Source organism: Balaenoptera borealis, assembly GCF_965194805.1.
Source record: "Balaenoptera borealis genome assembly, chromosome: 10".
NCBI lineage: Eukaryota > Metazoa > Chordata > Mammalia > Artiodactyla > Balaenopteridae > Balaenoptera > Balaenoptera borealis.
The window spans coordinates 8902568-8917390 of NC_138874.1; the positions used below are offsets into that span (position 1 = coordinate 8902568).

Here is a 14823-nt window from a genome sequence, read left to right on the forward strand (position 1 = left end):
TTTGGATCACACTGGTGTTTCTAAGCCAGTGCCACTGGCCAACGCAGAGCCACTGGGAGCAAGAGCCACTCAGGGGACAGAATACACGTGTGCTCAGGACAGTGTGTCCCGAAGTAGGAGCGGAGTTAAAACAGAGTCCGTGGGCAGCTGGAAATGAGGGTCCAAAGGCTGTCAGATCTGGGTGGCTTTCTTCTACAGGAAGGAACGGCTTTGGGAAAGTTCCTGGCATTCCTCTGGCTCCCAGAGCTGCATGAAGCGACTGTTAAGGCTTTTCAAACTCTGTTATTCCAAGGATCCCAGACTTTGTGGCACAGATAAGCTCACGAAGGCAGAAGAGCGAGAACTAGAAATAGGACAGTATCTTTTGGGACAACCAAAGACTAAGAGTAAAGGGAGTGAAAAGAACCCCAAAAAAGCATGATCGTAAATGTATAAAAATAACTCAATGTATCCTAGCTCCAAAGCCAAACAGAGGAGCTTCAAAAAGGAGAGCAAGATTAGTAGAGTTTGTGAGGGCTAAAGGAATAGGGGTAGAGAGGAATGTTTAGATTTGGCACAGAGGCGATTACTGGTAATATCACCTACTAAAGTGATTTTAACAAGAGAAGCTAGGTAACAATTACCAGGCGGGGTGGAGACAAGCAGTGGGTGGAGACTACATCTGGAGGAGTTGAGCAGCTAAATAAAGCTCTCTCGGAGTCAAACAAAGAAATTTTAAGATGGGAGAAATTAGCATGCTTCAAGATCAACCAGAAGGAACAAGTGGAGAAGGAGGCAGAGAAAGGATGGAATTCATGCAAGATTCCAGTCCTGGACCAGCGAGCAAGTACTGTGCTGAGATCTAGGACACACTAGGGATTGCAGCTTTAGAAAGGAGGAACGAAACATCCTTGTCAGCAGCTAGAAGAACAAGAAGGCAGATTTAGACAGTGAACCCTGTGAAGGTGACGATAAGCATAAAATGGGGCAGGTGGGTTTAGATCTACTCTACAAAGAAGAATGGTGTGCTGATGAACTAGCTTTTTGGCAATTCTTCAGAGATTTTTCACACACTTTGCATTACTCTACTGCTGCTATTATGGGCTGAATGTTTGCGTCCCCCCATGTTTCCTATATTAAAATCCTAACTCCCAAGGGGTGGTATCAGGAAGTGGGGGAGGTAATTAGGTCATGAGGGTGGGACCCCCATGAAAGGGATTAGTGCCCTTATAAGAAGAAACACATGAGAGATGATTTCTCTGTTGGCCATATGAGGATACAACAAGAAGACAGCCATCTGCAAACCAGGAAGGAGCCCTCATCACACACTGGATCTGCTGACACCTTGATCTTGGTCTCCCCAACCTCCAGAACCATGAGAAATAAACGTTTGTTGTTTAAGCCACGCAGTCTGTGGTATTCTGTTATAGCGGCCCAAACCAAGACAGCCACTAATCTGGAGTGTGACACTGGGCCAAATCATTTCACCTCTCTGAGCTCTTCCTTATCTACAAGATGACAGGGGAGGGAGACGCAGGGATAGACAAGATAACATTTTCCAAAGGTCTCTTCCTATCCAAATATCCTATAGTTTCTACATGTGCTTTTTCCTTCTAGTTGTTCCACGCCAGGCTCTAAATCTTTTCTTTGCAATTATAATTGCAGACCACTTTTTTCCTTATTTCGAATGCTTCCCTAACACCTACTATCACGCCATGCACACAGAAAGTGTTTGACAAATGTTTTTCTAAATTAACAAAAAATCTCCATAATGTCAGAGTTTCAGGAGGCAAATGTGTGCCTCATCACATCTTCCTCTTCCCCAAGGGCTATTTACAGAATCACTGTCACCCAGAAGTTGTAATCCTTTCTCTGGTAATTCAGCCTTGATAAAAACACTTATCTAAAGCCAAAGGACAAACAAGATGGAATGTCAAATAAATTAGCGCCCTAAGTGTTTCAGATCCTGCCCTTCCTGCCAATGTGTACACACTAATTTCTAGATTAAGAAAAATACATGAAAAAATAAGCCTGGGTGGGCTTTCCATCAGTTCCTTGAAAAAATACCACAGTGCCTATCTATCAAAAGATCCTCATGCCTTCAGTATCAGGGGAGCAAAAAGGGCTCACCCAGAATCTTTTCGTTTGTACTCTGTGACATTCCCACAGCTAAGAAAACTGATTGTGTCTCCTGTTTGTCTCCTGTGAACCAAAAACATGCCTCAGCAGCTGATAAAGCAGCCTTTCTCTCCTGGAAAGGACATCAGCCTAAGATCTGAGTTTTAGTCTTGGTTCTGCACTGCTAAGCAACTGACTTTATACAATTAACCTTCCTGGACCTCTACAAACTGGGGCTACACATTCCAGCCTGATCTATTTCACCGTGTTGTGCAGTGGCATTTATACTTTATGATTATTACCATTAACTGCTAAATCCTTTCTAAGATGCTTCCTATCAATAGCAAGCAAGATGTGGAAGCGGTGGGAAGAAATCTACGGTGAAATAGTTCATTCTGCAAAGGAAGGCCAGAGGAAAGCTCAAAGCATTCCTATCGGAATAATTTTTGCAGCCAGGACTAAGTTTGAAGTCTCAACCTATGCACAAATGCAAAACTACATGACACAGTATATCCCCAGAGTAACTTCACTGTGCTTACACAAATGAAAGAAAGGCAAAGTACTTAGAAAAATCAACTCCAGACAAAGGTTATTTTACATCATGGTTTTCTTAAAGTCAAGGAATTCCAGTTCATTGCTATATTGGTAAGTTAAGGACATTTTTAAAATAAAATAAACAACACATTCCAAATCATGGATATGTTTGGAAATGACGGTGAATAAATCCATCATGGGCTGAGGGCATATTTTATGATAGGATTCTTCTAAGTGTCCCAGCACGTCCAGAGTTTAAACATATGTATTCTTAATTTCTCTCAAAGACAAACACATCAGGGACTTCCCTGGTGGGGCAGTGGTTAAGAATCCACCTGCCAATTCAGGGGACATGGGTTCGAGCCCTGGTCCGGGAAGATCCCACATGCCATGGAGCAACTAAGCCCGTGCACCACAACTACTGAGTCTGTGCTCTAGAGCCCGTGAGCCACAACTACGGAAGCCCACACGCCTAGAGCCCGTGCTCCACAACGAGAAGCCACCGCAATGAGAAGCCCACGCACCGCAACGAAGAGTAGCCCCCGCTCGCCGCAACTAAAGAAAGCCAGCGCGCAGCCACGAAGACCCAACGCAGCCAAAAATAAATAAATAAATAGATAGATTTAAAAAAAAAAAGATAAACACATCGGAGTGGGCCTGCTTCTAGCTGGTGGGAAAGCCACTGAATGGAAGATGATCTTTCATCTATGTAACCATTTGAAAGGAATGTTAGTAAACTCACAATTACATAATTGAAAAGAGCTGGGAGAGGGACCAGCAGCGGCTAAATACAGTGAAAACACCCTCATTCACAAATGAAGAATCAAGTCACAGCAGCAGACATAACTCACGGACACAGTCCATTAAAGATTTCACCTTTGCTTCCCTTGACAGTGATTACAAACCTCTTCCAGAAGAAGAAGGAAGAAGAAAACTTTCTGTGGACAGAAAGATTCCAAAGATTCTTCAGTGAGCTGCCATGCTTGAATAAAAATCCAAGAGACTACTTAAGGTGCTCTACTCAGAATATATGAAATGTCCAGTCAAATTCACCATTATGGCCTCTTAACGACTAACACTTTTTTTAAGCACAACAGCTTTATCCATAATCTGTAACCGTTTTATGTAGATGTACAGGTTGATAATACTCCCTGGGCTGCTTAAAAAAAAAAAAAAAAGAAGAAGCAGAAGAACCTCATATTGACAAGACTGCATGCAACAGAGGAAAAAAAATGCTCCAGGAAAAAAAAAACCAGATGAATTTACCGCTAAAAACTACATCCTCTCCATTCCTAACTCCATTAACATTTCTGAACCAACAACAGAAGAGAACAGTTAAGAGAATAAAATGGAAAGGAGCAAAGGCAGACAGAGGAATAGTAAAGGGTTTGAGAATTTCTGTCCTGAAACGGTAAAATATAGAGGGGAAGGCATGTTTTCCTTTTAGATGTTCATGCCACACCAAAAAAAAATTCCCCTGCTCCACCATGCTACTTCTTTCAAGGTCATTTATCATCAGCACAACAACCTACGGATGTTTTATTAAAAGAAAAATCCCAGCCCAGGACTGCCAGATCTCTACCCAGGAGCCACTTATCAAAGGTGTCACTGGGGCTGACAGGCAGCTGTCCAGGGGCACAGACTTAACATTACTTTATATGTACAGAACCCCATCAGCAAGCACATTAGCTCCGCCCCCATTAAGTATTCTGATAACACCACCTCCATGTGCTCGGCTTAACATTTAAGCCTGCAGGAAGCCCTTGAGTGCACAGAGTCTTCCAAAATTTTCTAGCTAATTTTAACCCTATGGCATTTGAAAAAAAATGAATTTAAGAATTACACAGCAACTAAATATTTTATCCACCCAAACAAAAAATGTCATGGTACTGAGAAACATCTTTTCATATGGTTTTTTATTAGTTATTTAAAAACCATATAGACAGTTGTCCACTAAAAAAACAAAAGTAAACTGTATTCCTAGTAGGCTTACAATATTCCCCATGAGCAAGGTTTTGGTGAACTGGCTCTTCAGAGTTGGGTGGTGGACCAGTAGTACCACCAACAGTACATGTAATGGTGCACGATGTGCAGCTATTAGGTCAAATCAGTCGCCATCTGATGTGTACCCTGGATTTTTATCCTTTCGAAAGGCTGCCCGCCCCACCCCCGCAAAGCAAAACTTGAGTGCCAAAAAAAAAAAAAATTAGAAGAGCAAAATAGAAGAACTGGCCACTTACAATGTTCTTGGACAAATGTACTGTTTTCACTTGTTCAGCCCCCAAATGCGTCATCTAGGCTACTTTCACACCTAAAAGTTGCTATCTGGTTAATATCTCAAAACGCAAATCTCTCTCTTATTTTCTGTGATTGCGGAGGTAACTGTAACTGGGCAGTGGCAGCTTTTTCGCCGCTGGGGAAAGAAGAGCCAGGAGAAGCTGCAGTCCTGGGGGTGGGGGGGACGATGACGGGGAACCCTGTAAGGGAATATCCTTCAGAGACGAGGATACAAGTGCAGGGAAAGGAAAGACCAAAACGCTGCAAACGCTCACTAGGTGCTTCTTGACAAGAAGTTACGGCATTTTCTTTTGCCAAGGGGCTCTCCAATCCCCGCTTCGAGGTGAGCAAAGCCTCAGCCTGAGAAGTATCTGCAGCGTTCGAACAAATCAGCGACACGAAGGAGCAGTGCCAGGAGGTACTTAAGGAGAAAAAATTGTATGAGAGTGCAGCCAACCTTCCCCTGCTGCCACCCAGTGTGGAAATTCCGGGCAGCCACCCTGCCCTTACACACACACACACACACACACACACGCACGCACACTTTGCTGCACTCAGCGTTCAATAAGCCAACATTTACAGAACGACACGTTCGCGTTGTCCCCCGCCACCCCCGCGCGCGCGTGCACGCACACACACACTCGCTTCCCATCCCTTCCACGTTCTGCGAGCAGTCACAGCACCACCAATGGCCCCAACCCCAGGCACCGCGCTGTCCACGGAGGCGACTCTCCCTCCCCTGCGCAGCGCCTCGACTTGGGGGCACATTCTGCCCCGCCTCCCCGGCCCCGGCCACGGCAAGTAGGCAAATCCCTGGGTTGCGTGATGGCGCGCGGGTCCAGCCCGAAAGCCCGAGAAACCGCGCCGCGGCGGAATTCCGGGCGACTGCCCGCGTCCCCGCCGGCCCCCGCGCCCCACGCGCCACCGGGTCTGCACCCTGCCCCCGGCTGCCCGGAAGATCCCAGCCCCACCGACCGGACAGGCCCGACCGGCCGCCCCCGCGTCCCCCGACTCCCGCAGCTCCGAGGCGCCCCGCGACCCAGCCCGTGCGCCTTCCGCCCGCTCGCCGCGCTCCGGACGCGCTCGGTCCCCGGGCTTTACACACGCGCGCACGGACACGCACCCTCCCTTCCCTCGCCCCGGCACGCACACCTGCGCCCCCCGGGGGATGCCCGGCTCCTCCCGCATCCCCGGGGGCAGCCGCCGGCCCGCCCGCGTGTCCCACTGCCCGGACCCGGTCGGTGGATGCCCCGGCTCCCCCTGCTCCCAGGGGAAGCCGAGCCGCGCGGCACTTACAGTTCGCAGGAACTGGATCTCATCCTCGCCCTCGCCCCCATCGGCCATGGCTCCGCGCCTTCTGGCCGGGGCAGGCTCCCGAGCCCCGCGGAGCCCGGCGGCGCTGGCGGCGGCGGCCCCTCGCGCTGTCTCTGCTGCTGCTGCTGCCGCCCGGAGCCGGGGGCGGGAGGGAGCCGCGGCTGCTGGGCGCCGAGCGCCAGGCGGTCCCCGCCTGCAGAGCGGAGGAGGAGGCGCGGGCGGGGGCGGCCGAGGCGGGAGCCTCCCTGCGCCGCACTGTGCGGGAGGAGGGCGACCCGGCCCGGAGGACGAGGGCAGGCGGCCCCGCAACCCCGCCGCGCCTGCTTCGCGCGTCCGGCCTGCGGCAAGCCGACTGCTCCGCCCCGGCTCCTCCGAGCGAGTGCGTGGAGCCCGCGGAGCCGCGCTGAGTGCCGCGGTGGGGGCGGGGACTGGGGGCGGGCGGGCGGGCGGGGAGGAGCTCGCCGGCTCCCCTCTGCTGCAGGTAATCCGCAGCCCGCTCCTCGGGGCCGCCAAACTCGAGGCCCAGCGCCGCTTACTGGCCGTGCCGGGTATCGCGGCCGAAGCGCGCCCGACGAGCGGGCAGCCTTCCACCTGCGCCCTACTGTTGCCCTGGGCTCCTGCACCTGCCCCTTCTGACCTTCGAAACCTGGGCTCGGCATTCCTTTCTCCTGGAAAGGGCTACCGCGGTAACTTCCACAGCACTTCGGATCGCAGGCAAGAATCATCTTTCACTCGGATGCCCGGAGTGGGTCACCTCCAAATAAAGGTGACACAACACATGGTATTTTAAACTTGGATTACCTCTATTCCCGAGCAGCATGAGAATTCTTCAGTACCTAGTGCCGTTGCACCATGCTTCTCACAGATCAACCACGCAAAATGCATGGTACGCAGAACTTTAACAAATTCATGCAACAAATACATGGTGAATGCCTATACCAGACACTGCAGTATAAACAGACCGGAGTTTATACTCTAGATTAGAAATGCAAACCTTAACAAGGACTTGCGATAAAGGATGGGATGATATCTATCGGTATGAATCATTGAGGCGGTCTAAACTCGGACTATGGCACCTGCTGTCCTCACTATAAAGCCGTTTATTTCTGAAGAAACTCGAGCGTTTCACAACAGGTATCAATATCTAGTTCCCGCAATCCTCCGTGCAATTATCCTCCAAATTTCCGCGTAACAAACGGCTGTGACTAAGAAAATGCAGGGTCTGAGACAATTTGGATAAGAAAGCACTTATCTCTTGCTCCTAGTGCACGACTCGTTCATTTAAGATACTTAAAAATAAGGATATGCAAAACAAAAGTTGCAAATGTCAATCCTCCGAAGATGCAGACACTGTGAAGTGAAGGCTTTTCATCAATTTACCTACACTGCACATTTTGCAGCATATAATTAGTTATTAAAATCTGCCTGTAAGTTCTATGCACCTTACGTCTTATTTTCAACTTTCATGAACTTTATACTTACCGAGCTAGTTATGCGTATTTCCAGCAGAATGAATAACATAAAGAATATGCCTATAAATACTGTCCCTCCTGGTGAGACTAGTAATGCTCTGCTCTATCTTATGACAGTTATCATCTTACCAAAGTACTTGACATATTCTTGTATATTGATCTATAATGACTAACCAACTCTTAAGGCATAATTTACATGAATTTTTACTCCTAGGAACCACTAAATGAGCAATCAGGGATCTCATAAAGACCCCCATGAGGAAGGGCTTTATTCTGAAATTGATTCTTCATTTTATGTTAAATAATTTGATCTTCCAAATTTATGACATATCAAATTGTCCCCTTTCCAAGTATTTTATTCTTAATTAAAACAAACATTTATACTGTATGTGCAATTACTCCCTTCTACACATATGTTAAGTAAACTATTACAAAAACTCTAACTCACCAGGTTTTCGTTTTGGCATGTTAACTAGGCTGTAAACTTTTCTAACAAGAGCTATATTTAGTATTTCATTAATTCTCTTAACAGAAGTGATATATAATGCTAAATGGCCTAAGTACCCAATGATTATTATTCACCATATAGAGTCTTCAACAGCAAATAGAGAAGAGGATCGTTACAAAACATACCATTTTTATGGACTTTAAAACACAAAAACAGAATACTGTGAGGTTTATGGACCTCCAATCTGTACTAAATATATAAAAACATGTTTGAGAATGATACATATTTATTTTTAAAAGGAGAACTAAAGCAAATATAGCAAGTGGTTTAACACTGGTGGTGAGTATATGGGTGTAATATTATTGGGGCTACTCTGATTTTTTCATATATTTAATGATTATAAAAATTGAAATAATTTTTATGAGAAAACTACTAAAGCTTTTAAAAACTATGGAAATTTTTTACTCACAGTATTTTTTAAGATTTGTTCTGGCTGGTGTCATTTATGTATGATTTCCTAGTCTCTTCTTCTGATGAACAGCTGTAGCAAGAAAAATTGGTTTTGACTGAAAAGATCATAGAATGATAGAATGAGAACTAATCTCAATTTTAAATATAATTTTAATTGAGAGAAACAAATATAATTTGGATACAGCTTAAAGTTTCTGTTCCAAGTCTTTAATTCTTATTATAGTCTTAAATTATAAGGGATTAGCAAGTACACATTTTCACAGACACAGAACTCCAGTTCATAAAATAGAAAAAATATTTTGTTTATCTAGAACTTTCATAAGCGTCCAATACTTGATATCTATGAGGTTTGTAATTTTTACAAAATATTTCTTTTTTCTAAATGCATATTATATATCATAGTCTATTTTGCTTTTTGTTACTGAAATTTATCATCTTATTGCTTTATTGGAATAGATGTTGTGTTTCCCATAACACTCCATTTCAGAACTTTATTAATCATAATATAAAACAGTTTAGAGGATGATATTTCCATATTTTTAGTCCAAGTTTGCAGAGTATTTTTCTTTATGATCCATTTTATGTCATGCAAGAGAGGGGAAAAAATCATATTTCTTTTTATTTTTTTAATTAAGATATTTTTTCTACAGTCACCTAATCAAGAATGGGCCAGCAGAGCCCACTGTTCACTTGGCAGAACTTTAGACATCCTTAATGGAGAAAAAATTGAGACAAATGTAAAATTTTTCATTTTGCCTTCCAATTTAACTAAGTTCATCGGTGATGTACACAAGCATTAGAAAATTAACTTCTTCTTCAAGGTTTCTATGAAAGTCAGCTAAAATACTCAGTGTTACTTTAATTCAGCTTCTTTCCGTTAAGATCACATAAGTTAAAGACCTTAATGCGGAAGTGAGAGCCTCTGGGATTGTCAGTGGGTCATTATAAAATTACTATTGGAGAAGCCCTCGCATCTAGAGATTAAGCCCTTTCCGCATTAACTCAGATTTCCAGTTTCAGTATTTCCAGGGAAGGTTTCATAGCATTTCTTCTTATTGCATTTCAGAACTTAACAGACCAAAATTTCAGAAAATTGCCGTTTTGTTTACATCTTTTATTGCATGTATCCTAAAATACTGTAGTTACGATGCGCACCTGAACTAAAAATAAACACCGGTAGATCCCAGGTACTCACCGCAAGCTGGCCCCCAGGACAACAGGGCTGGAAATAATGTCAAGGGTCATGATGATGATGATAAAGGCTCATTGACTATTTATTGCGCTCCAGGCACTTTATTTTTATTATTTCTTTTCATCTCCACCGCAAATGCCATTTTAGAAAAAAAGAGACCAAGATTTACACAAGATTACACAGCTGCTGAGGGGTGAGGCAGGGGTCTGAAGACTCCTGAGCTTTTTATCACTGTTTTGTGCTATTACTCCTCCCAGACCCCAGCATGAAAAACACAAGAAGAGTCTAGACTAGCAGGAACTAAAAACAAGGCTCTGGCAGCCCCAGGAGATTTATTGCTGGTTTCAAGCCAACCTTAGGAGTCCTGCTAGCTCTTGGAGTGCCAAGTGAGTTCTGGAGAAGGAAACAAGGATTACTATAGCTCAGAAATAAAATCTAACTCATGGGACTTCCCTGGCAGTCCAGTGGTTAAGGCTGTGCGCTTCCAATGCAGGGGGCACGGGTTTGATCCCTGGTTGGCGAACTAAGATTCCCACACGTTGCCTGGCATGGCCAAAAAATTGAAAAACTTTAAAAATTTTTAAAAATTAAAATCCAACTCATGCCCTCCTCCATAGTTTGGATTCTTAGGGGAAATCCATTTTTGCGGACTTGAAAGTTATTCATCACTATCTCATCAATTCCCTAGATTGATCTTAAAATTACAATCTAAAAATTATGAAGCCCCAAACTATAATTAGTCTTCTGATATCCAGGGTCAGGACTGAACTGAATATAGATGACAAAAGTGAAGGTGATCTATCTTTTGGGGTCAACAGAGCCCTTGACTTCACAGAGAGGGTTGACCCTACATGACAAAAAGTTTGCTAATTAATCACCTTCTCTACTGAAAGAAGTGTCCCTGAGGAGGTGTGGGCTCCCCAAAGACATTCCTAACCCAAATCACCTCGCTGCCTTCACAAGTAGGTCACTGTGACTATCACATACCCCCTAAGGCAGATCTTCCTCCTGGTGTGACTATTCATATTGTACCACAGCTCAGATCCAAAACCTAATCATCCTCTGTGATTCCCCCCTAGTATGGGCTGAATGTTTGTGTGTCCCCAAAATTCATACATTGACACCTAACCCCCAAATGATGATATCTGGAGGTGGGGCCTTTGGGAAGTAATTAAGTTTAGATGGATCATGACAGTGGGACCCCCATGATGAGATTAGTGCTCTTATAAGAAAAGGAATACGGGCTTCCCTGGTGGCGCAGTGGTTAAGAATCCACCTGCCAACGCAGGGGACATGGGTTCAAGCCCTGGTCCGGGAAGATCCCACATGCCGCAGAGCAACTAAGCTCGTGGGCCACAACTACTGAGACTGCACTGTAGAGCCCTCGAGCCACGAACACTGAGCCCGCATGCCACAACTACTGAAGGCCGCGCACTTAGAGCCCGTGCTCCGCAACAAGAGAAGCCACCTTGGTGAGAGGCCTGCACACCGCAACAAAGAGTAGCCCTCGCTCGCTGCAACTAGAGAAAGCCCTTGCACAGCAAAGAAGACCCAACGCAGCCAAAAATAAATAAATAAATTTATTTTTTAAAAAAAGAAAAAAGAAAAGGTAGAGGGGAAAAAAGAAAAGGTCATGCAATTACACAGTAAGATGGCAGCCGCCTACAAGCCAAAAGAAGAGAATACTCAGAATGAAAACTACTTTTCAAGCACCTTGATCCTGGACTTCCCAGCCTCCAGAACTGCAAGAAATAATTTTCTATTGTTTATCCAGTCTATGGGATTTTTATTAAGGCAGCTCGAGCAGACTAAGGTATTCCCTTACCTTCATCCCCAACATCTTTTTGGGTGATGTCTTTTTATATGTCTTTTTATGAGTAATAAGATGCCTTCCTGATTCTTCTCTTTACATCCCAAATTATTTCACTAACTTTGCAACCAATCTTCCTGGGTTTTGTTCTTTACCACTGTGAGTCATCTTCCAGACTCCCACCAGAATAACCTCATATAACAATGTTTCTATCTTGTCACTTCCCTGCTGAGTAAGAACTGGAGCCATTGAAGAATGGTTCCCAGACACTTACCATATTACATTCAAACCCCTCAGCCTGGCATTAGAGGCCCACTGAGATACAGCCTCCTGCAAACCTTTTCAATATTTATTTCCAAGGACTCCCTTGTTTTGGCTCCAAACCAAATTACTGTTTCCCAGATAATATGTATGCATTAATCGACCATGCCTTTTCTTATGCTGTTTCTTCTGCCACCTAGGGCCAGAAAATCCTGTCAAAATCTATTCCATCCTCCGAGGAGTAATTCAAAACCTACTTCTGGGATTTGGATTACTCTCGCCAGAGATTCTAACTCTCTCCTGGGAATCACAACTCTTCATCCTATATCGCCCAGGATTATAGTTATGTGTCTAAGGATAGTATCCCCACAAACGCACTAACAACCACCAAGAGGCAGAGACAGTGTATCTCCTTTATCATGCTCATTCTTCATAGGTAATAATTAAGAATCAATTTCTTCTTAGGTGCAAAGTGGCTGCGAGTCACTGCTACCACTTTGCACATGACTCTCCAGTTTCATTTTCCTTTTAAGAAGATTCCATGTTAAAACACTCTTCTTCTGTCTATCACTTCCCCTGCATGGAGATCATTCATTAATTGCTCACAATGCAGAAGTAACCCCAAAAAACTTTGTGAATATAGAGTCTGTCCCAGAATAGAACCAATCCATCTAGGGTCTTCCAGGTTTTCATGCAATAACATAGGACATGAGCAGGTTCTTTGAACTCACTCTTCATTCATTCATTCATTCAGCAAATATTTATTGAGCATCTACTATGTACCAGACCTTGTCCTAGTGAATAAAGCACAGGACTCATATCCATGGGGCTTATTCTAGGGCAGGAGGTAGATACATACAGATAAATATATACTTCAGGTGCATTCAGTGCTATGAAGAAATACAAAGCAGGATAAGGGAACTGAGAGAAATAGAAGAGACTGTTTTGTAGATAAAATGGTCAAGGAAGGCATCTCTGATGAAGCCCCATGGCAGCAGTGACTTTAATCAAGGGAGGTAATGAACCTCATAGGATCTAGAGGAAGAGCATTTCACGCAGAGAGACTGGTATGTGCAAGATCTGTGAGGTCAATGGCATGTTTGAAGGGGCAGCGTAATGAGCAGAGCAAGGGAGTGAGAGGATGGTGGGCAATGAGGTCAGGGGGCCAGTAAACACGGTACATATCCTGCCCCATTCCAAGTGGGAACAGTCATCACTTTTTTCAGGAAAAGGATCTAGTGTACTCATCTGGTTTGAACGAGGCCAGGTGGCTACCCATTTTAACATCTAACCTGCATCTCCCTGCTCTGGTACATTTGAAATTCCTGGCTATTGGGAGTCTTCCATATGAGTATCAATTCTCTTTATCTGTTGAGTTTTTCTAGGAAGTCCAACTGGATGGATTATATTTATTTCTTGTTATACCACCCTTGGTAAATGGCTAAAACAAACAGACTCATGCTTATCTGGTCCTCTGCCAGGAAAGAGGACAAGGTAGTCATCATAAATGTGGGCTTTGGAGCTAAACAAACTCATTTCTAATCCCTTCTTTGTCATTTACTATGAAGTTACCTGATTGTCTAAACCTCTGTTTCTCCATGTGTAAGATGAGGGTACTAACAATACCTCACAAGATTGCTATGAACATTAAATGAGATGATGAATATAACTTACAGAGCACAATGCCTGGGATATGGACACACTTGTTAAACTGTGAGTATGTGTGTATGTAATTTACATTTAAAACTGCTAAATTTAAAACTGAAATTAGGGACTTCTCTGGTGGCACAGTGGTTAAGCATCCGCCTGCCAATGCAGGGGACACGGGTTTGAGCCCTGATCTGGGAAGATCCCACATGCCACGGAGCAACTAAGTCCGTGAGCCACAACTACTGAGCCTGCGCTCTAGAGCGCACAAGCCACAACTACTGAAGCCCGTGTGCCCCAACTACTGAAGCCTGCGTGCCTAGAGCCCATGCTCTGCAACAAGAGAAGCCACCACCATGAGAAGCCTGCACACTGCAACGAAGAGTAGCTCCCACTCGCTGCAACTAGAGAAAGCCCACATGCAGCAACGAAGACCCAATGCAGCCAAAAATTAATTAATTAGTTAATTAAAAATAAATAAAACTGAAATTATTTATATTCTCTAAAATAAAATCAGTCAGATGGTATGTTCAGTGCAGCAACTTCAGAGGTAAGGGTTTTTCTAATTTTTCCATGATGGTTATTAATATGAAGAGTTTCTTTGGGAAGTTCTCATCTAGAACACAAATGCACTAACTTTCCCCAAAATATCCCAATATCTTTTAGAATTATTTTGGTTACAAGTAATAAAGACCTAAAAAGCAAGGGCTTAGACAACATAGGGGATCATTTCTCTTGTGTAACACTGTCTAAAATTAGGCAGTCCAAAACTGGCACAGTGGTTCCATGATGTTATTAATGTGCCATCTTCCTTCTATCTTTCAGCTCCATTATCCTTAGTTCATGAAATCAAGTCTCATTGTTGCAAAATGGCTGCTCAGTACCAGCCATCACGTCCAAGTTCCAGATGGGAATGAGGGTGTAGAGTAGGACAAAAGCCATATGAGTTAATCCACCATTTAAGAAGCTTTCCTGGGATTCCCCACCAAAAATTTTCACTTCTATTTCATTAGCCAGAATTTAGTCACCTCTCTTTATATGAGAGGCTATGAAACACAGGTTTGAGCTGGTTACACTGCAGCCCTCAAGAAAATCAGGGCTCCTTGGTAAGGAAAAAAACAAAATGAAGGTGAACATTGGGTAGGCAACCAGCAGATTTGGCCTCAACCTCCATACAACTGCCTTTTAATATGATATATGTACATAATTTTACAATTCTTTGGTTAAGAGAGTGGTGTCAAGAATGTCTACAATCCCTTAAGAAAAGAAATATATTTTATGTCATCAAATCAGGACATCA

General features: G+C 44.1%; 1 protein-coding gene across 1 annotated transcript in view; it reads right to left on the bottom strand.

The window, feature by feature from the left end:
• Positions 1-6583, bottom strand: part of RYR2 (ryanodine receptor 2) — a 777004-nt gene extending 770421 nt beyond the window's left edge. The window contains exon 1 of the mRNA XM_082407544.1: positions 6205-6583. Coding sequence (XP_082263670.1) covers positions 6205-6252 — 48 coding nt within the window. The 5' untranslated portion in view covers positions 6253-6583. The remainder of the gene's footprint in view (positions 1-6204) is intronic.
• Between the last annotated feature and the right edge of the window lie 8240 nt (positions 6584-14823).